The 26,582-nt window shown below is 38.2% G+C and overlaps 1 protein-coding gene across 4 annotated transcripts; it reads left to right on the forward strand.

Moving 5' to 3' along the window:
• The first annotated feature begins 946 nt into the window (after positions 1–946).
• Positions 947–20,556, forward strand: Myot (myotilin). 4 transcript variants are annotated; one of them, XM_006254666.5, is made up of 10 exons: positions 947–1,103; positions 4,002–4,422; positions 8,415–8,589; positions 9,499–9,600; positions 12,492–12,541; positions 13,188–13,320; positions 14,813–15,020; positions 18,931–19,096; positions 19,623–19,756; positions 19,933–20,556. In XM_006254666.5, exons 2-10 carry the CDS (start codon positions 4,070–4,072, stop codon positions 20,103–20,105), a joined length of 1,494 nt encoding a protein of 497 aa, XP_006254728.1. In that variant the 5' UTR covers positions 947–1,103; positions 4,002–4,069; the 3' UTR covers positions 20,106–20,556. The 4 variants fall into 4 exon arrangements, with proteins under 4 accessions (XP_006254728.1, XP_006254730.1, XP_006254729.1 ...); XM_006254668.5 differs by having other exon boundaries at positions 12,495–12,541; XM_006254667.5 differs by having other exon boundaries at positions 953–1,103; positions 3,885–4,422.
• The last annotated feature ends 6,026 nt before the right edge of the window (positions 20,557–26,582 follow it).

Here is a 26,582-nt window from a genome sequence, read left to right on the forward strand (position 1 = left end):
TAATGCATGTGCTAATTAAAACAAGAGTTAAGTGCCTTCCTGTGAACTAGGAGAATGAAGCCATTAAAAGGAAATAGCCCTAATTGATTGACCTGATCCTCAGGCCACCCCTTTCATACCACCACCTCTGTTCATTTAAAGACTGTTTCTTCTGTAGTTATTTACATGCCTGCACAAAAATGGAAACGTAAACACCACAATGGTCTCTAAGAAGATGAGAGAGAGAGAGAGAGAGAGAGAGAGAAAGAGAGAGAGAGAGAGAGAGAGAGAGAGAGAGAGAGAAAGGAAGGAAATTGTGTTCAGTGTAAAGTGAGATGGGTTAAAACAGAAGTGACAGACTTAATCTTATTTATTTGGTTGTTGAACAGTTTTAAACCTCTGAAAATAAAAACTCTAGATCTTGGGGATATATGCCAGGCATCCAGAACACTTTCCAAACTAAATAACCCTTTCCACTTATCTATTTTCTGGTCAGATGCCACTATGTCTCCACTGTCTGGCACATGCCCTGACCACACCTCCTTCCACAAAGCACTGTCAAAGTCAGACTCCACCCCTATTCCTATTAAGCACTTGAGAAAAAGAGAAGGCCTCAGATCCAGGGTGGTACACAAATCAATTTGCATTCTTTTTCCTATTAATCTCACTAGAAAAGAAAAACTCATCCTCAATCTTCTCTCCCCTTTCATCTTTGTCTCCGCAATAGGAAAGATTTAAAACCCTCATCTGAAAACATGTAAAAATCTAATTTCCTTCCACTTCCTCTTTTTTTCCAGCTTACCATTCTCATCCTGTATGAACTTGCTTGCTAGCTTATAGTTAAAATTCATGTCTAAAATAAAGGGGTCTGTGAGAGGAGTTCATGTAATCCCAGTCCTGAAATATCACCAAGACATCTGAGATATTGTTTAGATTGTGGACTCTTACTTTGACATGCCAGCATAGGTAGATAGACAGGAAGCACATCAGATGTCAGTTTGGCAGCTGATAAAAGTCAGAGCATAGTGACACTAAGCTCAGAGCCACACGATCCTGAGCAAGGAGATGCTTCTTCCTTCTCTTCAGTAGTGGGTTGAGACAAGCTGGCCCCTTCTGAGCTAAGGGTGAGTCCCTTCTTTATGCTATGGTTTGAGCTTTGGGGTTTTTAATTAAATTAGAGGAGTATATATAAAGGTGATCTTCAGATATTTTTAAAACAGAAACCTGACAATTATGATATTATAATAGTATTGTACAATGTTTTAAAGGAAAAAAAAACCTGTTCAGTCCACTGAAACTGGAGGGTGTGTGCAGAGGACACGGGCAAAGAATTTTGGGTCCTTATTTTAAAGCATTTATTTTTCTTGAAAAGGTTTATTTGATCTGACTGAAACTGTGACCCTGTACAGTGGCCTTGATCCTGTCTTTTGTGAAAGTCTATGTTATTCTTGAGGGACTTTTAATGGCTAATATTAGCAAAATATTAGCTATTAAATTAAGAGTTTTAAACTATTGTTTTTATATTGTGAGATAGCAGAATGTTTTATTTATAGTCTTTAAGGTTGACATATCATTAGTAAGAATAAAGAACACTGTGTTAGAATACAAAATAGAATTGAAGTGTGGAGCAATCATTGCAGAGGAGGAATAAGTTTTCTTGAGAAACACTGTTTCATCATTGTGTAAACATCTGTACAAAATGCTATGACGAGAAAAATAAAACTTTTGAAACAGTGTAACTTTTCTTGAGCTGTAAAAATACAAGATTACTAACAAAAGAAAGTAAAACAACAAAAAAGAAACTAATACGAAAATGCTTAAGACAGTAAGGCTTTAAAAGAAAACCTCAGAAGCCCTGTTTGGAAAATATATCCAGCCTAGGTCTCAAGCAGTTGGTCAGCTGCTGTTGAGAATGAGCCTAACTTTCCTGCCCAGAAAGAAAATTAAAAGCCAAACTCTAGATTCAGCAAAGAGACCTGTCACTTTAAAAGCAGCTGTGTTAAAAATAAAGCCTTTTTATTTCAGGAAACAAATGTTTCTATTAAAGTGCCCCCCACTGTCTGGAACTTTCTCCCTGACAATTAAAATCCTGTATTTCTCTTCTACTGTGCCCTCTGGTTGTAAGCATAAAATCGAAACTAGGGACTACATAACTTTTCAAGTGTTCTTGCTCACCAGAGCCTTCTGCCATGTAGTTCCCTTATAGCATTGTTCTTGCCAATGTTAACTGAACTCTAGCCCACCAGCAAAACCTTAGGATGAAGTGACTTGGCCTGGATGAATCATGAACAGTATTTTCCTCCGGGTTGTAATGCAAGCAACTATACAGCACCCAGTTTCAATGGATAAGAAATCTGGGAAACTTTGCAGCTAAGCACTTGAATTATTAAGAAGTCAGGGATTTCTCCATATCGAGTAAAGCAAAATAATATGTTTTTAACTAAGTCATCTGGTAATTTGGATTGAAGTGGCGGGTATTACAATAACTGCAGGACCAGCTGCTGTGTGCAATATTCCAGCCTTCATTTAACATGGGAATGGGAAATATCAGAGGCAGAGATAACCACCAGGGTGAATTTTAACAGCAAAATGAGGGAAAATGGGGCCTGCTGTAGGAAAACAGAAAGGCCACTCGCACCAGAGATGAGTACTAGAAATAGCATCCATCTCACCTTTATTGATAGGCTAGTTCCATGGATGTTTTACCTATGTCCATATCTACTGGTTGCCATGGAAAATAACAATTAAGGGTAATTATAATGATTTCAACACTAGCCTAAAATGCCTGTTAAACAAGTGAAATGAACTTGATAATTAATAGACCACTAAGACCAATGACTAGAGTGTATAATCTGAACCTAAGAAAATGGCATTCAGCTTTGCCAGTGCAGTCTGCAATAAGTATTTTGCGTATAGAGACAAGCAAGCACAGAGTCTGTCCTTAACTACCATCTACTTTGACTCCATGATCAATATGAAATCAAGGAGAGGAAAGCAGGCAGTGACCTGTAACAGTAAAGAACAACTCAAAAATGGCCCCAATAAATTGGATGCTCATTCTACCTTATTAAAATTGAGAAAAGGACAATAGACGTTAATGCTAATTCATGCATCAAAGGGGATATTAATCAACTCTGATGGGAACAGGGAAGAATTCATCTTGATAAAGACTGACACACATTAACGGCTATTAATGTTAAATCCTTACATCTCTAAGGTTAAGGAATCCACAGTGTCTGGGGGAAAGCACATCACAAGGCTATAGAACTAATACATTGCGTGGCGTCAAAAGATTTTCTTATCAAAAATGGCTCCAGCTGCATATGTAGCAGAGGATGACCTTATCAGGCATCGATGGGAGGAGAGGCCCTTGGTCCTGTGATGGCTCGGTGCCTCAGAGTTGGGGAATGCTAGGGCGGTAGGGCAGGAGTGAGTATGTGGGTGGGGGAGCACCCGCATGGAGGCAGGGTGGAATGGGAGAGTTTCGGAGGGAAACCGGAAAGGGGGATAACATTTGAAATGTAAATAAACAAAATAACCAATAAAAAATAGCTCCTTGGAAAACTTGTGGTGTATATCTTGAAACCTCTGCATAACATCCTTTCACCCAGGGATGAGCACACTGAATAATTTTTACTTAATCTAAGTCAGTGCTTCTCAGCCTGTGGCTCACAATCCCTTCAGAGGGGTCAAAGGACCCTTTTTCAGGGGTCACCTAAGACCATCAGAAAACACAGATGTTTACATAATGATTCATAAGAGCAGCAAAATTCCAGTTATGAAATAGAAACAAAAATAAAAAAATTATTTTTGTTTAGGGTGGTGAGGTCACCACAACATGAGGATGGCCACATAACATTAAGGTTTATGCAAAACTTGTAACTTAATCATTTTCCCACTTTCAGAAACAATATCCTTCAAGAGAAACCCACCAACATCAGGAGTACAGTGTTCTAGAGATCTCAGCAAGGAGGGCCAGACTAAGGTTTCTTCTGACTTGCTGCAACCTTCTGTAATTCCAGGCTTGCCACCCCACGGTCAGGAGTCTATCCTTCTGGGAGCAAATCCATCTTCCATATACCAGCTAAGCATGTTTAACTACGAACGTCCAAAACACTTCATCCAGTCCCAAAATCCATGTGGCTCCGGGCTGCAGCCTCCAGGACCTGAAGTCTCCAGCTTCCCTAACCAGACCAAACAGTCTTCCATCGTCATCCAGCCTCGCCAATGCACCGAGCAGAGATTTTCTGCTTCCTCCACAGTGAGCTCTCACATCACCGTGTCTTCCTCTGCTTATCCTGCTTCCCAGCAGCTGGCTGGCCCCAACCCCGGTCAGAAGGTTACTGCTACCTATAACCAGTCCCCAGCCAGCTTCCTCAGTTCTATATTACCGTCTCAGCCTGATTACAGTAACAGTAAAATCCCATCCACTGTGGACTCCAAGTAAGTGATTCTGTGTACTCGGCATGTGCCGGGAGCTTTATCTGAGAGTGTGCTGCTCTTATTCTTTAGGACACAAAATGATACTGTGAGCTTCAGTCTCGTTGAGCCAGGTTAGTGGCAATAAGAAGTCATCTAGCCCATTCTCCAGTGTCCAGGCTGAGCAGAGCTCAAATTACCTATTATCCCATGCAATCGTCTCCCTATTATTTATCATCTTTAGAAAGAACAAAAAATAGATTTCCAACATACCAGTGGATGGTGATCTTTCTGCTTAGCTCTAAGCTAAGTTCCTCTTGCTGCAAATTTAATTCCTCTGAGGTCTAGTTTGGCTGGGATGTAGAACACCTGTCTGTTTCTCTGTGGATAGGATTTCCTCCGACATAAGCAAAGGCTATTAAGTTTCTTCTCAGTCATAGTCTTTTCTTCCTACCCATTTCTCACTCTAATCCTGACTATCCACTTGTCTAATATAATTTAAAATCAACACATTTTAAAAGTCTGGAACTCAGACGGTTAGTCACTCGTATAAATTGTCCTTACTGGGATCAGAAGGGAGGTTGGAACAGATGAAGTCTTGTAGTTTTAAAGTTTGTTTGGGTATGTGAAACCATGACTTGTTGAACTTTGTTGGATGGTCTAAATTCAGGAGGAAATACCTACAGCCTTATGCAAGCACACACTATATCTCCACAGCTGGAGACTGCCCTGGAAGAACTTGGCCTGAGAAAGAACACCATGTGGAGTTGAGCTTTTTTTAAAACCTGAACTGAATACTTTGTGCTTATTTAAAATTAGGGCTATCAGTTTTCATATTTCTTGGCTGTTGAGAACATCAGAGATTAAATCAGAGGCATCTCAAGCATTGTTGGGTGGACCATGTCTTCTTAGAGTCTTACTGGAACTCTTGCTAATTTTTCTGTCTTCTGTAGAGAGTTGTTTGATATTAAATAGACAAAGAATCTAAAGAACAGTGTAGACATACAATATTAGCCTAGAGATAAGAGCCCATGTCAAGTTCTGATACTCACTCAAACTATTTGTATACGTGATGAGAGTGTTCAGCAAGTAAGATGGCTGAGGTAGTTTTTGTGAAAATTAGAGTATTGGTTGAAATTCCAGAAAAGCAGCTGAATTGACCACATCAATTCAACTTGTTGAGGAACCTATTCCCCTACTTTTAAAAATAAAAATCAATACACTTAAAAACATGTTGAAATCCTATAGATATTAAATTGAATTATATATAATGGCTGATGCCAACAGGTTCCAGACCTGGAATATAGCATTCTCGTAGCCTTGACTTAATATTTCAGAAGGTCACTTTACTTGACCACTCTACGCAAACTCCCATTATCCTCATTTCATATTCCATAGCTTTTTCTTCTTCACAATGATTGATATGATTCTTCACATAGCTTCTTAGTATTTCCACACATCAGGATTTTAAATATATAACCCACTCAGACTGCAACATTTTCCCTAGCAATGTTTTTATCCTATTCTAATTCTGCTCAGAAAAAAAAGTGATCAAATAAATAGTCACAGAGCCTCAACCACACACCTAGTTTTGGAAAAAACTAAAAATAGAAGAGGCAAAAATAGAAGGAAAGAAAGAGAGAGAGAGAGAGAGAGAGAGAGAGAGAGAGAGAGAGAGAGAGAGAGAGAAAGGAAGATAGAAAGATAGAAAGATAGAAAGATAGAAAGATAGAAAGAAAGGAAGAAGCAAGCCAGCCTAGGAGATCCCCAAACTAGAGATCAAAGGTCCAGTTTTAACTGTCCCATTTTCAGCAAGTGTAGATAACTCTTCTAATCTTGCCATTGCTACTTGATACCCATTCTGAGTCCAGCTGTGTGGGGTGGAAATCTTTGGCCCTTTGAACATTTGTGCACAATACTTTCATTGTTATGATGGGCTCAAGATTGCCCGTCTTCTAAAATAATCCCTTGGTTTCTAACCTAAGGACACTGGAAGACCTTATTTTGCTTCTCAATAGTAGGGAGTTCTTAGGCAAAGTTTTAGCAATTGATCAAACCGCAGGGTGGAAAGTGAGGGGAATTATTTAATTCTAATTATTCCTTACAAAGTGCTTGCAATGAGGCATTCAGCAAATAGTCTGCTGGGTAATCCAGTTTTCTGTGATGTAGCATATTTAAGGATCAGGATTGTCAGGGATATGGAAAAGACTTATAAAGCAGTGTAAATGCACAACACTAATTTATAAGTAAGAATGGACTTGAAATCTGGTGCATGTGTCATCTAATGTGCAGACAATGAGGGTGTGTAATGAGTCGACTAAGGCTAGTCTGTGGTTCTCAGGCTTGACTACCAATTCCTCAGGCTTCCTATGAGACATAATGATGAGAACAGAATTGTCTAATTCTATTCTATTCTATTCTAATTCATTTTTACCAAGTATGTGCTACTCTCTAACAGATCGGACTCTAGAATTGAAAGTCCTTACAAACAATTATCATGGTATGCACTGCAGAAATATTAAAGGGACAAGAAAAGTCTTTCATTTTGGCCCAGGAATTTAATTGAGGGAGAGGTTTCACTATTTACTTACATATTTCATTGATTTGTGTCTTTGCTGTTTTGAACAAATGAGACTTTAGTTAAGGATTGATGGGGACAACTGGAAAATCCAAATATCGAAATGTAAAGGGAGAATGGATTCCATCAGCTTCTAAGACAGCATGTCTTCACTACAATTTAAAAAAAATCCATCCACTCAGCAGATAGTATCTCCCATCCCCATGGTTTATATTGGTGGGCATAAAATGGCACTGTGATGAGTAATGGCACCTGCTATTCATCAGGTTTACATTTGACCCTAGGATTATCTCCAGGTCCCCCAGCCCACAATGTGAACACTCTGGCTTCACTTGACCTTCATTTCCTCTAAAATCACAAGTTCTTTTATGAATCTCACTTGAATCTGGGTGACTAGAAAAGATTCATCATGGCCATCATAAAATTTTCATTAAGGCAGTGGCCAGCTTCCTCTTATTAATTAGAATGACACAAAATTTCCCATGTATGGTTCTACCTCACCAAAGTAAGTTAAAACAATGTAAAATATTAGGAAAAGTTTGGGTCAACCAACAGCAAGTAAGGCAGGACCCCTTAACTGCTGCACCTGCTCTTCACCAATACCAATGTGGAACTTGGAAAGAGCTTAGATTACCTTAAACAACATTTAAGAACATAATGTTATATAAGAATTTGAACTTTTCAAATTATTTTTGGATTGGTGTTATTTTTCCAATCTTTTAAAATGTTATATTTCATAGTCTATCTTCCTTTAATCATGCCTTTCATTCCCTGCCCCCTCAAAAGTCAGTTTAAAAATACTGAATATATCATCATTACTTTAAAAGCTACTTTTCCGCACTGGCTTGGATCATTTTGAGTATAAAATTAAAAAAGCCAGAAGTTCTGTTGAGGAACAGTAGAATATTCTTCAACACACAAAATGTGAATGCTATGCTGGTCAGTCAATTTAGCTCTAAAAGAAGCTAGGATTGGTGGCATTCACCAACTTCCCTGGTATAAAGACTTTCACATCATCTATTTCAAACCTGGCCTGAGATCACAGGTTGCTAGAAAGATTCTAAAAAGTCAGCTCTCTCAAGCCCAGGAGAGGCAGCTCAAGCACACTACTGCTGGATAGCCACCTCTCCATCACACAAGAAATCTAACAATAAGATTGAAGATGCTCATTTAAACATCTCATTCTTTAGGCGAACTCTTCTAGATGCCTTCCATGTATCTAAATCCTTCCTCCTACTTCATAATTGTCTCCTGCCATAAGAGAAGACAAAAGCAGTAGCCATGTTTAGTTTATACCCTTCTTATCTGTGGTTAAGATTATTGGGGTTCTCAAAAACAGAAGTTCTAAGTGGTAAATTCAGTGTATCTAAAAGTGGCTTACAGAATGAAGTAAATTCTATCATTTTCTTTCTGATTTTTTCTTTTTTCTTTTTTAAAGCTATCAACAATCCTCAGTTCACCAACCTGTAAATGCCGTGTCATCCCAAGCTGCAGGTGCTAAGCCCACTCCAAGGACTCCTGACCACGAAATCCAAGGATCAAAAGAAGCATTGATTCAAGATTTGGAAAGAAAGCTGAAATGCAAAGACACCCTTCTTCATAATGGAAACCAAGTGGGCAAGCTATCTGTTTCTTAAAGAAGGCCATGATTAAAAGACCTATTACATACCTAATTTCAATAAGAAAGTTCTGAGGTTTAGAATATAACTCACTGGTAGAGCATGCAGCTAACATAAGATTGATACCCAGTACAACTCCACATTAAAAAAGTTACCTCTGTCTCTCATAGATTTATGCCCATAAAAACACAAAATATAGGATTTGCTTTTTTTTTTTTAAAAAAGGATCGTTTGCAATTCCTTATTATTGAAGTGAAGTCTGCCTTTTGGTTTTTTAGTAGTAAATGAATGAAAAAGCAAGCAAACAAAACCAAAACCAAAACCAAAACCAAAAAAAAAAGAAAAAGAAAAAGAGAGAAAGAAGAGAGAAAAAAGAAAAAGAAAAAACTAAAGAAAACCAACTCTAGATATCCTACATGAAAAAGTTGTCTTACACATAATTCTTTCAAATGAGTGTTTGTATAGACTATGCTGGCTGCTCTTGAGGTTGAAAGTGTAGATTCAAGAGAGCCAGAAACTGAAAGTCAGCTTTGACTTTTGAATTCTGAATAAGACTATGCTCCATGAAATCGTGTCTCAATGAGTTAATTAACTAATTAATTAATCACTATTACCTTCTCATAAAATTTCTGCTTACCAAGCAACTAATGATAAATTCCATTGACAACTTTTTTTGTTCATTAATGTATTTTTTACAGACAAAATTAAAACAGCTGTAATTATTATATAAGCTCTTAAGATACAATTGAATTAGCCACTCATCTTTGATGACAAGGCTCTTTGGAAAAGGTGGAAAGTATAATTCAAAAATTGGACTACAGTTTGAATTTCTGATTTAGAGAAGTGGTTTTTAGAGGTGTGCCTGTTCAAATGCCTTTACTTAACCTCATCACTGTCCTCTAGAGACTGACCTATGAGGAGAAGATGGCTCGCAGGTTGTTAGGACCGCAGAATGCTGCTGCTGTGTTTCAAGCTCAAAACAGTGACGTCCAAGATTCGTCACAGGTAAATTAAATAATTGACATATATCTGTGGCCTTTGCCCTACAATTAGGGTCAGTTGCTCTCCCTTTCTGAGCTTGCTAAATACCTAAGACTATAGGGACACACAACCGTGGACATCTTGGAGCACCTTTTTTTTTCTTGCAATTTATAAGTTGTTTGATGTTTTAAAGGGCATTTGGGGCATATCTACTTCCTTCTGTCATGCTCCTGAGTTTAAACACACTTCTTGCTGAAAAATACTAATAAAAATACTCTATTAGGTAACGTCTCTAAGATTAATGAAAAGTCATTTTCAAAAACAAAACAAAAACCCCCAGGATTAACTTCAGAATACAGTGAATGCACACAGACTTACCCCTTATCAACTTAATTATAACACATAACTTAACTCAAAAACACATATAAAGTGGGCAAGGCAAACTGAGGGGCTGTTACCTTTTCTGTCTTTCTCTAGAAGCTATTATACCCTCTTAAATAGTCCACAAAGACATAAGCAACCTGGAAACTCATTGAGAAAACAAACATGAAATACGAACAAAAGATATTTGTTTCTTTTAAAGGCAACTAGATCGACTAGAAATGATGGAGTAGAGTCTAGCGGGGGGGGGTAAGAACTAGACCTTAGACAATGAGCAGTTCATTCATTCATTCATTGGTTCATTCATCCACCATTCAACAAATTTGCACAGAGCATCTGATGTGTCGAGCTTGTGGCATAGGCAAGTACAGCCAGAATAAGACATCTCTACTATGTCTACTAGTTGAAATTACTAATTAATACTTATGACGGTGTTTGAAAGGAAGATGACAAGACTGAGACAAGAAGATAGCAGCAGAAACATAATGAAGCTAGAAAGGGTAAATCTTACTGTTTTATACACTCAAACATTAATCCTCAGACATTAATGAGAAATGTTCAATCACAGTGTAACTATAACAAAAATACATCTCTGTATAATTGAAATGACCTATTTCTGAACATAATATGATGAAACAAAAACTTGCTTTTAAATTTGCTTGAAGATTTTTGGTTTTATTAAATTATTAGGTTTGATTTGAGTTTTGATATTTTGCTAAAAAATAATGTTCCTCTGATGAATTGATAAGTTTTTTTGACATTTTATTTAAGGAGTCTTAAGACTAGACAAAAAGATTTAGATTTTTTTTGACTATATATTTAAAGGGTATTTATTTATTAGGTTGGTTTACATAATATGTCAGGAGAGTCCAACAATAGTTGTGTTGCACTGGATGGGTGAAGAATTTGGGAATTGATAAACTTGCCTGCAGAGCAAATGTCCATTAGCACAAAGCAAAGTTCTCTTTTCCCTCTTTGTCACTGTGTTGACACAGGAAGGGGATGCCCACATTTAGTTCTCCCCTCTTCAGATAATGTGATTAAGAAACATCATCACAGGCATGTCCAGCAGTCTGGTGTTTACTCCATTCCAGATCTAAATAAGTTGACAGCCAAGGTTTATCAAAAGACATTAAATACACATTCAACATTAGGTTTAAATTCCTAACTTCTAGATCTTTCAAATGAAGATGACTGTTGGAGTTTATCTCTGAGTTTCACAATGGTAAGATGAGTTCAGATGTGCAAAGTACTTCCAACAGTCTGTTCAATTGGTAAATAATATTTGTACTCATTAACTTTTGTATGTATTAGTAGATATTTCTATATGCTATATCATTTTCCACGTACATATACACACACAAAGAAATGTAGTTGACTTTAATAGAGTCCATATAGGCATGCCTCTCACTTTGCCATAACATAGGCAAGGTGTCTAAGACCATTTCTTGAGTTAAAAAAAACTTGATTTGTTCAAACTTAAGTACTATAATGGGGCTAGGATAATTATAAGGAAAGTTCACATTTAGTTTCTGCTTTTATTATTCCACACACTTTCTACTTTATCATTTAGGTACCTAAATTTAATTTTCTGTACTTTTTAAACTTTTTTGTTTATTTTGAATAGATTGTCACTCTGCTCCTCAGGGTGGCCTGGAAATCATTTGTATCATATTAGCCTTGAATTACACATGGAAATCCTCCTGCCTTAGTCTCTTGAGTGCTGAGATTTAGATTTTTTTAAATGTCAGAATGCTTTGACTAAGAGGTTCATCCCAAAATAAATTTTTGTACTCAGGTTCAGAGGTATTTGGCTGAGACTATAGTTTCTACTTTTTTCAATCTCCTACTGGGCTAAGCACAGCAATATTTATACAAAAGAGTCATTAAATATATAATCAATTGATTCAATTATAATATTCTTCAACCCCCAACTTTATTCTCAAACAGAAATAATTTTCAGCACTCAATATAAATCATAAAAGATAAATGTTCTTTTCTTAAGCAGGAACTGATTCATGTTTTAAGTTCTTTTTATAGTTTTATCTACATTTCTCAGGGTGTCCAATGCGACTTTATGCCATGAGCTAAAAGGGGAAATATTTTCCAGTCTAATATGTGTTTACTGTTTACAGTGGGACTGCCAGGCAGTAGCTTGATACCCACTGCCTACAGCCAGCACAAGTGACCTCAGGTCTATTCCTGCTTTGCTAAAGGACAACCCGTACTGCATGTCTCCATGCCAAATACGTCAGAGGGACACATCATCCTTTATCATAAAACAGTAATAAAAATTAAGCTACCATCAGAGTTAGGTCCAGTTGATTTTCATAAATCACACATATAAATCTTGTTAATTCTGTGGGGTTCTTACTAAAGAAATAGGCAGTTAATTTGCTATATTTTAAATGTTAGATATACTAAACCAATCACAGTCAAAACAGAAACATTCTTTTCAACTGTAATTAATGACTTCTGATACATTTAAAAGGACTATTTACATGTTAATTTTTCTCAATTGTTTTTATCTCAAGCAGCATAACCCAGAACATGCACGGCTGCAAGTTCCCACATCACAAGTAAGGTAATTTTGTTTAATTTATAAAGAGATATATATTTTGCTATCTAAAATGTTTCCACTTAAAATATAATATGCAGGGGTTGGGATTTAGCTCAGTGGTAGAGCGCTTGCCTAGCAAGTGCAAGGCCCTGGGTTCAGTCCCCAGCTCCGAAAAAAAAGAAAAAAGAAAAAAAGAAAAATATATATAATATGCATATTTAGTCCTCACATTTACTGTCCTCTTTCAAAACATAGTGTGAATTTCCCAGCACCAAAGATGATGTTGATAAATTATATATCAATTTTCAGAACTACCTCAAAGGGAATCTTTAAAAATATCTTAGTCAAATAGTGGACCATGATTCCACACTAAATAACTGTCACAACAAGAAAATCCTAGTATGAGGCACACGTTGCTCAATTTAAGGAACTATTTAAAAAGGAGAGAATTGTCCAGTTCATACCAGATGTATCTAAATGGTATATGTCTGCCAGTGATCAAATAACCCATGAATACATCACCCATAAATAAGGTCTCTCTCTGCTGTCACCATGCCATCAGATCAAACTAGAGGTTCTGGACTTTGTAGCAGTGATGGCCAAACTGTCTTGTGTAAGTGGAAAAACAAGGATGACATTGCTGCAAATCATTATTAAAATATTGTTGTAGAAGTAGATCGTCCTCCAGAGCAGACGCAAATGACCAGGATGCCATCCAGGAGAAGTTTTACCCACCACGCTTCATTCAAGTGCCAGAAAATATGTCCATCGAAGAAGGAAGATTCTGCAGAATGGACTTTAAAGTAAGAGTTTTTAAATGCTAAAGACACACTAGTAATGGGACACTAAGTTGGGGAAATGCACCTTTCCCCAAACTTTTACAGCTTGCTACACATCTTGAAAACATTGTGTACAATGAAAAGAAACACAAATTCTGGAGCTGAGTTGACACAAGTTTAAATCTTGGCTGTGCCACTTTCCAGATGTGTAAATGTCCACGAGTTGTTTAACCTCTCTGTTTTGTCATCTCATCTGTAAAATGGAAATAAGAAAAAGTTAGGAAGATTAGCCAAGTAAACAGAGGTACTGGGGACTCACACATACACACTCACATACACACATACTCACACTCACACACACACTCACACACAGTCACAAATACACTTACTTACAATCTCATACATATACACACACATACACACATACTCACACACATACTCACACTTACACACATACAGACACACACAGTCACACATACACTCACACATACTTATAATCTCATACATATACACACACATACTCACACATATACTCACACTCACACACACAGTCACAAATACACTCACACATACTTACAATCTCATACATACACACACATATACTCACACATACTCACAATCTCATACATACACACACATACACTCACAATACTCACGCACTCACTGTTTCTCTCTCACACACACACTCTCACACACACTTACTCACACACATACATGCTCTCTCTCACATACACACACACACACACACACACACACACACTCATATACACACAAAACATGTTGTCTCATGTGCAAGCATCTGTAGTTGCCCATGAACCACTTCAAGCCACCTCTTTTTCCTAGGTCTTCAGGCTAGGACAGTGTTTTTTTGTTTGTTTGTTTGTTTGTTTGTTTGTTTTTCTTTTCTTTTTTTTCGGAGCTGTGGACCGAACGCAGGGCCTTGCACTTGCTAGGCAAGTGCTCTACCACTGAGCTAAATCCCCAACCCCTAGGACAGTGTTTTAAAAGAGGTTACATCACATTGTGATTATCTTCATTTTGAGAACCCTTCCTCATAAAATATTTTTCTAAATTCCTGTCAATGAGAGTTTCTATCAGGGTTGGATGTGTTTATACAGAAACACAAAACTAATATTCATATACAAAATTGTGGATCAAGAGTTCTATTTTCAAAAGCTATTTGTTACATTGAAAGCCTCATGTACTTGGTTATGGGACTTTATTTGGTGTCACACTTAGGCTAGTGATTGCTTCCCTCTTCCTGGTGGGATGTAAGACATAAATTAATGTTCTAGATAAAGTAACGAAAAGAGGTCTTAAAGAGTCAGAGGTTGTATTTGAAAGAATTATATGTGGTCTGAAAGAGTCTAAAAGCAATATTGATCTTATTCTTAATTTCACAATAAAAATTTACAATAAATATACTTTTAAACTCCTGCTTGGCCTTTTTAACTCCAAATCCAGATGATCAGGTTGTTAAAGTCATAAATAGAAAACTGCTCTGTTTTGTTTCTAGGTGAGTGGACTGCCAGCCCCTGATGTGTCATGGTATCTAAACGGGAGACTGGTGCAATCAGATGAGTTGCACAAAATGATAGTGTCAGAGAAGGGTTTCCACTCCCTCATCTTTGAAGTGGTCAGAGCATCAGATGCAGGGCCATATGCATGTGTAGCCAGAAACAGAGCTGGAGAAGCCACCTTCACAGTGCAGCTGGATGTTCTGGGTAAGCCTCCAAAGAGATCCTTCAAAGGCAGCATGACTGAAAATAAAGAGTGTTACAAAGGAAAATAGTTTTAAAGGAAGGCCCAAGGACTTCATACTTAGGTTAACATCTACAGAATCTAGTGCAACACAGAACCATACAACAACAAAAAGGTCATTTAGGGGAAACACTGAAATTAAAATGGCAAATTGATGACAAGTTCTTTCTAGAACAGTAATAAGGCAATAATAAGTTTTATTTCAACTTAATTATTGGGGAATGGGTACAGAAATTGCTTATTTTACATATCCCAAGTTACAATCCATTGAAGAGATCCAAGACAGGAACTCAAGTCAGGAACCTGGAGGCAGGAACTGAAGCAGAAGCCATGAGGCAGCTGCTTAATGGCTTGTTTCCCAGAGCTTGCTCAGTCTGCTTTCTCTTCTTTGAAAATTTTAAAATATGATTACATATCATTTCTGACTTCCCTTTCCTCCCTCCAACCTCTCCCACATCCTCCTTTTCTCTGCCCTCCTGTGCCTCTCCCTTGAACTTCTCAAATGTGTGGCCTCCTTTTCCATGAGTATTGTAGATATATAGTAGATAGATAGATAGATAGATAGATAGATAGATAGATAGATAGATAGATAGATATCTTGCTGAATATCTATAGTAGTGTTTATAGCTATAAAATTTCAGAGCTTATCAGCTGGTGTTTTATAATTAATTAGGGGGTCATCCCTCAGATGCAGATACTTACAGCCAACTGCTGAACTGAAGTCAGGGACCCCTATGGAAGTCCTGACGGGACTTCAGGAACGACTGAAGGAGCTGAAGGTGATGGCAACCCCATAGGAAGACCAATGGTGTCAACTAACCTGGACCCCTGGGAGCTCCCAGAGACTAAGTCATCAACCAAAGAGCATACACTGATCTGAGGCCCTGGCACATAAGTAGCAGAAGACTACCTTGTCTGGCCTCAGTGGAAAAGGATGTGCCTAATCCTGTAGAGACTTGAAGCTTCCCAGGAAAGAGGGGGTGTGTGAGAGAGGGAATCACCCCTCAAAGGTGAAGCAGAGGGGGATGGAGTAAATAGGATGAAGAACTCTGGAAGTGGGGACCAGAAGAGGGGGCGGCATTTGGGATGTGAATAAATAAATTCATTAAAAAATAAATTAAATTTAAAAAAAAAGGAAAATACAGGAATGCCTAATAAAATTGAAGTACATGAAAATATTAAAAGAAAAAATGGCTTTACTTTCAAAAAGAGAATTCATTTATCAGAGTATTAGTAAAATTATACATACACCAATAATAATCATGAAGGAGAGGCTGTAACATTGAGAGTGAGAGGGGCTTTGAGGGAAGAAAGGAGGGGAAAAGCAATGTAACTATATTTTAATTAAAATATATATTTTTCGAAGTTAAAAAGAGAAGAGGGATGGTTCACCCTCTCTCGGCAGTCAGTAGTTATCTATAGTTCTTTGTCTAAGGGTGGAGCCCTGTGAGGTTCCCCCTTCCATGTTAGCACATCAGAGCAAGGTGTCCTCCTTGTTCAGGTCTTGTCTAGGCAGTCATAATGTTGAGGTTTCGGGAGCAAAGGCTCTCTACATTTCTAGACTGTGGGACACAATCCCACAGCAGACTTCCTGCTCCCGTGGTTCTTACAATCTCTGTGCTCCCCTTTCTGAGATGTTCCCTGAGCTTTTGGTGCAGAAGTTGTGGACCAGATACATCCATTGAGGCTGCGTACCTCACAGTCAGTTGTTCACTGTATTTGGACTAGGTGTAGGGTTTTGTTATATTCTCAGTCTACTGCAAAGAAAAGCTTCTTTGATGGAGCTGAGAGCTACACTTGTCTGTGGGCATAAAGATAAGCATTTAGAGTGCAGTGAGAAATTATGCTGCTTTAGAAAAGCGATGGCAGTATGTTCTTTTCTAAGATCCATGAACTCACTAGTCCCAGGCAGCTGGCTAGGGTTCCAGTACCAGGTGTGACTTCCTTAAGTCTAATTAGAGAGCTGTTGGTTACTGACAATGTGAAGTACCACTACTGCACCTGTAGGGATATCTTGGAATGCTGGTCATTGCTCATCAGAGCTATGTATGTAGGATATTGTGTGCTTTACCCTTGGCCGATTTGCATAGCTCCCTTTGGTATTATTGAAGTTAGTCTTTGGAAGGGAGCTTTCCACCCCTTCGTTCCCACTATTTCCCCTCTTTAGGGCTCCTTCAGCACATCTCCGTTGTCTTTGTTTCATTATTATTAGCTTTCCTGGTGTCTGCAGTTACTCCAAGTTATATACTCATATCTTAAGATTTGGATTTTTAAAAAAATCATGTATGAGATACTAAGTTTTCATTTCTGGGTCTGGGTTACCCCACATAGTGTGTGTGTATATATACATATATATATATGTATATATATATATGTGTGTGTATGTATGTATTTGATTCTATCCACTTACTTGCAGATATTGTAATTCCTCTCCATTCCAGCCAAACATTATTCATAATGTCCGTGTACACATTTTCATTACCATTTGTCAGTCAAAGGACATTTAGCTTGGCTCCATTTTCTAGCTACTGTGAAACAGAGCAGCAGTGAGCATGGCTGAGCAAGAATTGGTAGGGAGAATAGTATATAATTTCAGAAGGAGAAAATAAAATAATGTAAGCATCTGTTGACATAGCTGGACGAGGATTTCAAAGTAGAAACTGCAGTCTAATCATTAATCTGCTCAACTGCCTGAAATGGATTCACCCTGACTCATGCTGATACAAAATTGTCATAGGCTGTCATATTGTGAATTCATACTTGGAAAGGGGAGAGTGGGTGCTAGAGTTAGCTATGTACTATATTATATTTACTAGGAAATTAGTGTATAATTATAACCACCTCCCCAAAGATTAGTCCTTTGGGAAAAGAGTCTGAAAAACTCCCACCTCACACTATGGCAGCATAGTTCTATAAATCCTCATGTCCAGTTTTTAAATTTTACAATCTAAGTACTTTAAATATATCCTATTTAGTGTGCTAAGCTATTACCTCACACAAAATGTTTAATAAACCATTGATTACTTTATAAAAGTCTGCTTGGGTTGAAGGATGGACAATGTCCTTGAGCTTATAGTCTGCATAAATCAATGGAAGATCTTTAAGGTCATGCTAGAGGCTGAGGGAACCCAACCAAAGCAAACAGAGAAGAAAGCACAGATGTACATGGTTGTCCAGCACCCACACACCTCATGCCATTGAGCTTTGGGTGAACCACATATGTGCCAGTGGCTTTGTAAGAAATGTCCTATTCCAGCTGAAAGAGACTGGAAATCCATACCACCTCTTCATTTCTCCTTTAGAAAAGCCAGCTTGGGTGTTAAGTCACCACTTCCTATTTCTTCTTGTTGCAGGTGGTTTGATGATTGCTGACATGTTATAATCAGTTTAAAAAGTATACTTTCTGTCATATTCAGACAGATCTGTCACTACCACTTGGAGTTGGTTTGATTCTGGTGTTTTGAGGGGTGTAATTAGCAAAAGATAAAACTGAGATCCAAAGAAAGTAAACGAAAATGTTCCAATTTTACATGGCTGGTGGAACAGCCCTGCACATGAAAGACAAACTCTCCACTGCTAAGTGGCGATATGAACTGTAGTTGTCTGCTACTCTTCCCATCATGCACCCTGCCTCCAGGTAGATGAAATGATTCATCTACATACACATGCTTATAATTTTAAGTAAATCATTATATTCCACTTTAAGAACTCCAAATATTATAAGATAATAATGTATGTTATGGTATTTTATCTAATAGTGAAAAGATTTCCAATGCTGACCTTGGTTTTTAAAGCTTTAATGTTAACGTAAAAAATTCATAATGTTCTAATTTGGCCTAATATCACCTTTATTGATTTCCTACCAATATCCAGCAAAAGAGCACAAAAGAGCACCGATGTTTATCTACAAACCACAGAGCAAAAAGGTTTTTGAGGGAGAATCAGTGAAGTTAGAGTGCCAGATCTCAGCTATCCCTCCACCAAAGCTTTTCTGGAAAAGAAACAACGAAATGGTTCAGTTCAACACTGACCGGATAAGGTGAGACAAGACTTTCTTGACTGCTGTACACACAGGTTGGATGAATCTAGTTATGTTTTTTACACACACTACAAATATAAATTACATAATTCTCATCTCAGGTTGTCTATTCTTAAAAATACATATTTAAGTCAGATTCAATTAATCCTAAAAATAATACACGAAAAAGCCTAGAATTCATCTTTTCAAGAACCGTGACTATAGAAAATAAATGACATAAAAGGATTAAAAGGTGATTGCTTGAGGAAGCAAGAGAGAGTGTGAGTTTCCTAGAGATCCAGCCTAGGGTTTTGTGCAAGCTAGACAGATACTCTACTTCCGAGTTATAACTCCATTCACAGGTGGGGCATCTAACTTTGGGGGGAAAAATCACTAACTATATAGCATTGATTAGACACAGTCTTGGAATTTCTTAACAGCCTTTCTTATTAGTTAGATTCTATAAGGTGGCAATATCATTTAAACTTTCACCCCAGATAAAAGAATTTTAATTCCTGTCCCTTTGTTTTTGTCTGCTTCTTTTCAGCTTATATCATGATAATGCTGGAAGAGTAACTTTACTGATAAAAGATGTAAACAAGAAGGATGCTGGGTGGTATACAGTGTCAGCAGTCAATGAAGCTGGCGTGACCACGTGTAACACAAGATTAGATGTCACAGGTATGTCACACAGCAACCCAATCTAACTGGGAAACTGAGGATCGCTTGGCTCAGAATTGTGTAATATATGGGAAATGTTCCTCGAAAGTCATTTTCCCACCATATCTGTCAGAGACTGCTAAGTTCAACTGGTATATTTCAAGCCACTTTTCTGAATTAATTTTTATTTATTTCAGCCCGTCCAAACCAAACTCCCCCAGCTCCTAAGCAACTGCGTGTTCGACCAACTTTCAGCAAATATTTAGCCCTAAATGGGAAAGGTTTGGATGTGAAACAAGCTTTCAACCCTGAAGGAGAGTTTCAGCGTCTGGCAGCTCAATCCGGACTCTATGAAAGTGAAGAACTTTAATAACTTTGCCCACAGGGAAAACAGAGCTTCACTCCTCCAATGGATCTGATAACATTGTGAAAAAAAATCCATGGTTGTATTAACAGATTGTGACTTTACTTAGGTCATATACTAACTCCCATTTAGAATGTTATTCACCCTCTGACTCTGGCACAACGTGTCTATTCCTCTGACCTGTGAAGCCGGCAGTAAACTAAGTAAATGAGTTTGTATTATAAGAGACTGTTTTAAGATACAGTGTCTTAACACTGAAGTCATGCACATTTAACAACTATGAGTTATGAACCAGAAACTTTTTAAATGCCACTAATTCTTGCAGTAAAGTGTATGGGTATTGCCTAACAGACTTTATTTACCTGTTTTCTCTTATAGGAATACTAACATGGTATAGATTATCTGAGTGTTCCACAATTTCATGTCAAAAGAGAATAAAATTCAAGTAGTTAAGACAGACTTGTCTCATCTTCCCTAGAGTCTAGAATGATCTTCCTGATCAAACTTACCGTTTTTCTATGTAAAACAACTGTGAGAAAAGCCTGTGAATAACAAATTCCAAAACAGAAATGTCATCATTCCCAAGAAGGGCATGAAGCTCCCAGCTCAGTCAATTTCCCTCTGAAAATGCCTCCCATGACTTACACTTCAAAGGTAATCACAGTAACATCAACCATAGTCCTCAGTTTGTGAACTAACTCAGGGGAACAAGAACCATCTCCAAAAGTCAACTCAGAGTTTTGTGTATTTAATGCAAAGGTCAAGACTGGTTGGATATTTTGCCTCCTATGTTTTCCAAATCAAATAACTTGCTATGTTGGACAGTCTAATTTTGTGACGCCCCCTGTGAGTGCAAGCTCAGGAAGATACAAATCCTTTCATGAAACTACTTTAAGCTAGAACAACAGCTTCTTCTTTGAGATGGGCCACCACTGGCTGCAGCTTTTTTGTGGCCTCTTCTGTTCCTTCAATGAAAGACAGTTTTTGCTACTCGATTCTGTGTGGCCTAGTTTTGCTTTATATCTGCACATAAACACCATTTATCCATACCACTCTCCACTTCTTTCAGAGCAGGAACAAAAGTGGCTTTATCTTCTGCTTTCGAAACAGCCCAGTGGTATTCTTCCCAGACTACCCTGAAGAGCTTTGGACAGAACTCCATTTTAGTTTCCTTTTACAGCCACAAGAATTCCTCCTGTCCTCCATCCTGCTGGATTTGAGCTCCCTTCACTCACAGCCATTTTTTTTTAAGTTCTTTTTTTTTTTTTTTATTATCTTGAGTATTTCTTATATACATTTCAAGTGTTATTCCCTTTCCCGGTTTCCGGACAGACATCACCCTCCCCCCTCCCCTTCCTTGTGGGTGTTCCCCTCCCAAACCTCCCCCCATTGCCACCCTCCCCGCATAGTCTAGTTCACTGGGGGTTCAGTCTTAGCAGGACCCAGGGCTTCCCCTTCCACTGGTGCTCTTACTAGGATATTCATTGCTACCTATGGGGACAGAGTCCAGGGTCAGTCCATGTATAGTCTTTAGGTAGTGGCTTAGTCCCTGGAAGCTCTGGTTGCTTGACATTGTTGTACTTTTGGGGTCTCGAGCACCTTCAAGCTCTTCCAGTTCTTTCTCTGATTCCTTCAACGGGGGACCTATTCTCAGTTCAGTGGTTTGCTGCTGGCATTCGCCTCTGTATTTGCTGTATTCTGGCTGTGTCTCTCAGGAGCGATCTACATCCGGCTCCTGTCGGTCTGCACTTCTTTGCTTCATCCATCTTGTCTAATTGGGTGGCTGTATATGTATGGGCCACCTGTGGGGCAGGCTCTGAATGGGTGTTCCTTCAGTCTCTGTTTTAATCTTTGCCTCTCCCTTCCCTGCCAAGGGTATTCTTTTTCCTCATTTAAAGAAGGAGTGAAGCATTCACATTTTGATCATCCGTCTTGAGTTTCCTTTGTTCTAGGGATCTAGGGTAATTCAAGCATTTGGGCTAATAGCCACTTATCAATGAGTGCATACCATGTATGTCTTTCTGTGAGTGGGTTAGCTCACTCAGGATGATATTTTCCAGTTCCAACCATTTGCCTACGAATTTCATAAACTCGTTGTTTTTGATAGCTGAGTAATATTCCATTGTGTAGATGTACCACATTTTCTGTATCCATTCCTCTGTTGAAGGGCATCTGGGTTCTTTCCAGTTTCTGGCTATTATAAATAAGGCTGCGATGAACATAGTGGAGCACGTGTCTCTTTTATATGTTGAGGCATCTTTTGGGTATATGCCCAAGAGAGGTATGGCTGGATCCTCAGGCAGTTCAATGTCCAATTTTCTGAGGAACCTCCAGACTGATTTCCAGAATGGTTTTACCAGTCTGCAATCCCACCAACAATGGAGGAGTGTTCCTCTTTCTCCGCATCCTCGCCAGCATCTGCTGTCACCTGAGTTTTTGATCTTAGCCATTCTCACTGGTGTGAGGTGAAATCTCAGGGTTGTTTTGATTTGCATTTCCCTTATGACTAAAGATGTTGAACATTTCTTTAGGTGTTTCTCAGCCATTCGGCATTCCTCAGCTGTGAATTCTTTGTTCAGCTCTGAACCCCATTTTTTAATAGGGTTATTTGTTTCCCTGCGGTCTAACTTCTTGAGTTCTTTGTATATTTTGGATATAAGGCCTCTATCTGTTATAGGATTGGTAAAGATCTTTTCCCAATCTGTTGGTTGTCGTTTTGTCCTAACCACAGTGTCCTTTGCCTTACAGAAGCTTTGCAGTTTTATGAGATCCCATTTGTCGATTCTTGATCTTAGAGCATAAGCCATTGGTGTTTTGTTCAGGAAATTTTTTCCAGTGCCCATGTGTTCCAGATGCTTCCCTAGTTTTTCTTCTATTAGTGTGAGTGTGTCTGGTTTGATGTGGAGGTCCTTGATCCACTTGGACTTAAGCTTTGTACAGGGTGATAAGCATGGATCGATCTGCATTCTTCTACATGTTGCCCTCCAGTTGAACCAGCACCATTTGCTGAAAATGCTATCTTTTTTCCATTGGATGGTTTTGGCTCCTTTGTCAAAAATCAAGTGACCATAGGTGTGTGGGTTCATTTCTGGGTCTTCAATTCTATTCCATTGGTCTATCTGTCTGTCTCTGTACCAATACCATGCAGTTTTTATCACTATTGCTCTGTAATACTGCTTGAGTTCAGGGATAGTGATTCCCCCTGAAGTCCTCTTATTGTTGAGGATAGCTTTAGCTATCCTGGGTTTTTTGTTATTCCAGATGAATTTGCAAATTGTTCTGTCTAACTCTTTGAAGAATTGGATTGGTATTTTGATGGGGATTGCATTGAATCTGTAGATTGCTTTTGGTAAAATGGCCATTTTTACTATATTAATCCTGCCAATCCATGAGCATGGGAGATCTTTCCATCTTCTGAGGTCTTCTTCAATTTCTTTCCTCAGTGTCTTGAAGTTCTTATTGTACAGATCTTTTACTTGCTTGGTTAAAGTCACACCGAGGTACTTTATATTATTTCGGTCTGTTATGAAGGGTGTCGTTTCCCTAATTTCTTTCTCGGCTTGTTTCTCTTTTGTATAGAGGAAGGCAACTGATTTATTTGAGTTAATTTTATACCCAGCCACTTTGCTGAAGTTGTTTATCAGCTTTAGTAGTTCTCTGGTGGAACTTTTGGGATCACTTAAATATACTATCATGTCGTCTGCAAATAGTGATATTTTGACCTCTTCTTTTCCCATCTGTATCCCCTTGATCTCCTTTTGTTGTCTGATTGCTCTGGCTAGAACTTCAAGAACTATATTGAATAAGTAGGGAGAGAGTGGGCAGCCTTGTCTAGTCCCTGATTTTAGTGGGATTGCTTCAAGTTTCTCTCCATTTAGTTTAATGTTAGCAACTGGTTTGCTGTATATGGCTTTTACTATGTTTAGGTATGGGCCTTGAATTCCTATTCTTTCCAGGACTTTTATCATGAAGGGGTGTTGAATTTTGTCAAATGCTTTCTCAGCATCTAATGAAATGATCATGTGGTTCTGTTCTTTCAGTTTGTTTATATGATGGATCACGTTGATGGTTTTCCTTATATTAAACCATCCCTGCATGCCTGGGATGAAGCCTACTTGATCATGGTGGATGATTGTTTTGATGTGCTCTTGAATTCGGTTTGCCAGAATTTTATTGAGTATTTTTGCGTCGATATTCATAAGGGAAATTGGTCTGAAGTTCTCTTTCTTTGTTGGGTCTTTGTGTGGTTTAGGTATAAGAGTAATTGTGGCTTCATAGAAGGAATTCGGTAGGGCTCCATCTGTTTCAATTTTGTGGAATAGTTTGGATAATATTGGTATAAGGTCTTCTATGAAGGTTTGATAGAATTCTGCACTAAACCCGTCTGGACCTGGGCTCTTTTTGGTTGGGAGACCTTTAATGACTGCTTCTATTTCCTTAGGAGTTATGGGGTTGTTTAACTGGTTTATCTGTTCCTGATTTAACTTCGATACCTGGTATCTGTCTAGGAAATTGTCCATTTCCTGAAGATTTTCAAGTTTTGTTGAATATAGGTTTTTATAGTAAGATCTGATGATTTTTTGAATTTCCTCTGAATCTGTAGTTATGTCTCCCTTTTCATTTCTGATTTTGTTAATTTGGACGCACTCTCTGTGTCCTCTCGTTAGTCTGGCTAAGGGTTTATCTATCTTGTTGATTTTCTCAAAGAACCAACTTTTGGTTCTGTTGATTCTTTCTATGGTCCTTTTTGTTTCTACTTGGTTGATTTCAGCTCTGAGTTTGATTATTTCCTGCCTTCTACTCCTCCTGGGTGTATTTGCTTCTTTTTGTTCTAGAGCTTTTAGGTGTGCTGTCAAGCTGCTGACATATGCTCTTTCCTGTTTCTTTCTGCAGGCACTGAGCGCTATGAGTTTTCCTCTTAGCACAGCTTTCATTGTGTCCCATAAGTTTGGGTATGTTGTACCTTCATTTTCATTAAATTCTAAAAAGTTTTTAATTTCTTTCTTTATTTCTTCCTTGACCAGGTTATCATTGAGTAGAGCATTGTTCAATTTCCACGTATATGTGGGCATTCTTCCCTTATTGTTATTGAAGACCAGTTTTAGGCCGTGGTGGTCCGATAGCACGCATGGGATTATTTCTATCTTTCTGTACCTGTTGAGGCCCGTTTTTTGACCAATTATATGGTCAATTTTGGAGAAAGTACCATGAGGAGCTGAGAAGAAGTTATATCCTTTTGCTTTAGGATAGAATGTTCTATAAATATCCGTTAAGTCCATTTGGCTCATGACTTCTCTTAGTCTGTCTACATCTCTGTTTAATTTCTGTTTCCATGATCTGTCCATTGATGAGAGTGGGGTGTTGAAATCTCCCACTATTATTGTGTGAGGTGCAATGTGTGTTTTGAGCTTTAGTAAGGTTTCTTTTACATATGTAGGTGCCCTTGTATTTGGGGCATAGATATTTAGGATTGAGAGTTCATCTTGGTGGATTTTTCCTTTGATGAATATGAAGTGTCCTTCCTTATCTTTTTTGATGACTTTTAGTTGAAAATTGATTTTATTTGATATTAGAATGGCTACTCCAGCTTGCTTCTTCTGACCATTTGCTTGGAAAATTGTTTTCCAGCCTTTCACTCTGAGGTAATGTCTGTCTTTGTCTCTGAGGTGTGTTTCCTGTAGGCAGCAGAATGCAGGGTCCTCGTTGCGTATCCAGTTTGTTAATCTATGTCTTTTTATTGGGGAGTTGAGGCCATTGATATTGAGAGATATTAAGGAATAGTGATTATTGCTTCCTGTTATATTCATATTTGGAAGTGAGGTTATGTTTGTGTGCTTTCATTCTCTTTGTTTTGTTGCCAAGATGATTAGTTTCTTGCTTCTAGGGTATAGCTTGCCTCCTTATGTTGGGCTTTACCCTTTATTATCCTTTGTAGTGCTGGACTTGTAGAAAGATATTGTGTAAATTTGGTTTTGTCATGGAATATCTTGGTTTCTCCATCTATGTTAATTGAGAGTTTTGCAGGATACAGTAACCTGGGCTGGCATTTGTGTTCTCTTAGGGTCTGTATGACATCTGTCCAGGATCTTCTGGCCTTCATAGTTTCTGGCGAAAAGTCTGGTGTGATTCTGATAGGTCTGCCTTTATATGTTACTTGACCTTTTTCCCTTACTGCTTTTAATATTCTTTCTTTATTTTGTGCGTTTGGTGTTTTGACTATTATGTGACGGGAGGTGTTTCTTTTCTGGTCCAATCTATTTGGAGTTCTGTAGGCTTCTTGTATGCCTATGGGTATCTCTTTTTTTAGGTTAGGGAAGTTTTCTTCTATGATTTTGTTGAAGATATTTACTGGTCCTTTGAGCTGGGAGTCTTCACTCTCTTCTATACCTATTATCCTTAGGTTTGATCTTCTCATTGAGTCCTGGATTTCCTGTATGTTTTGGACCAGTAGCTTTTTCCGCTTTACATTATCTTTGACAGTTG

This window comes from Rattus norvegicus, chromosome 18 (genome assembly GCF_036323735.1).
Source record: "Rattus norvegicus strain BN/NHsdMcwi chromosome 18, GRCr8, whole genome shotgun sequence".
Classification (NCBI taxonomy): Eukaryota; Metazoa; Chordata; class Mammalia; order Rodentia; family Muridae; genus Rattus; species Rattus norvegicus.

Excerpts from the sequence above, each read along its gene's own strand:
- Myot (XM_006254666.5), top strand. The coding sequence starts at position 4,070 with ATGTTTAACTACGAACGTCCAAAACACTTCATCCAGTCCCAAAATCCA. Across the intron at positions 12,542-13,187 it reads GTTCCCACATCACAAGTAAG|AAGTAGATCGTCCTCCAGAG; the intron begins GTAATTTTGTTT and ends ATATTGTTGTAG. Across the intron at positions 15,021-18,930 it reads AGTGCAGCTGGATGTTCTGG|CAAAAGAGCACAAAAGAGCA; the intron begins GTAAGCCTCCAA and ends ACCAATATCCAG.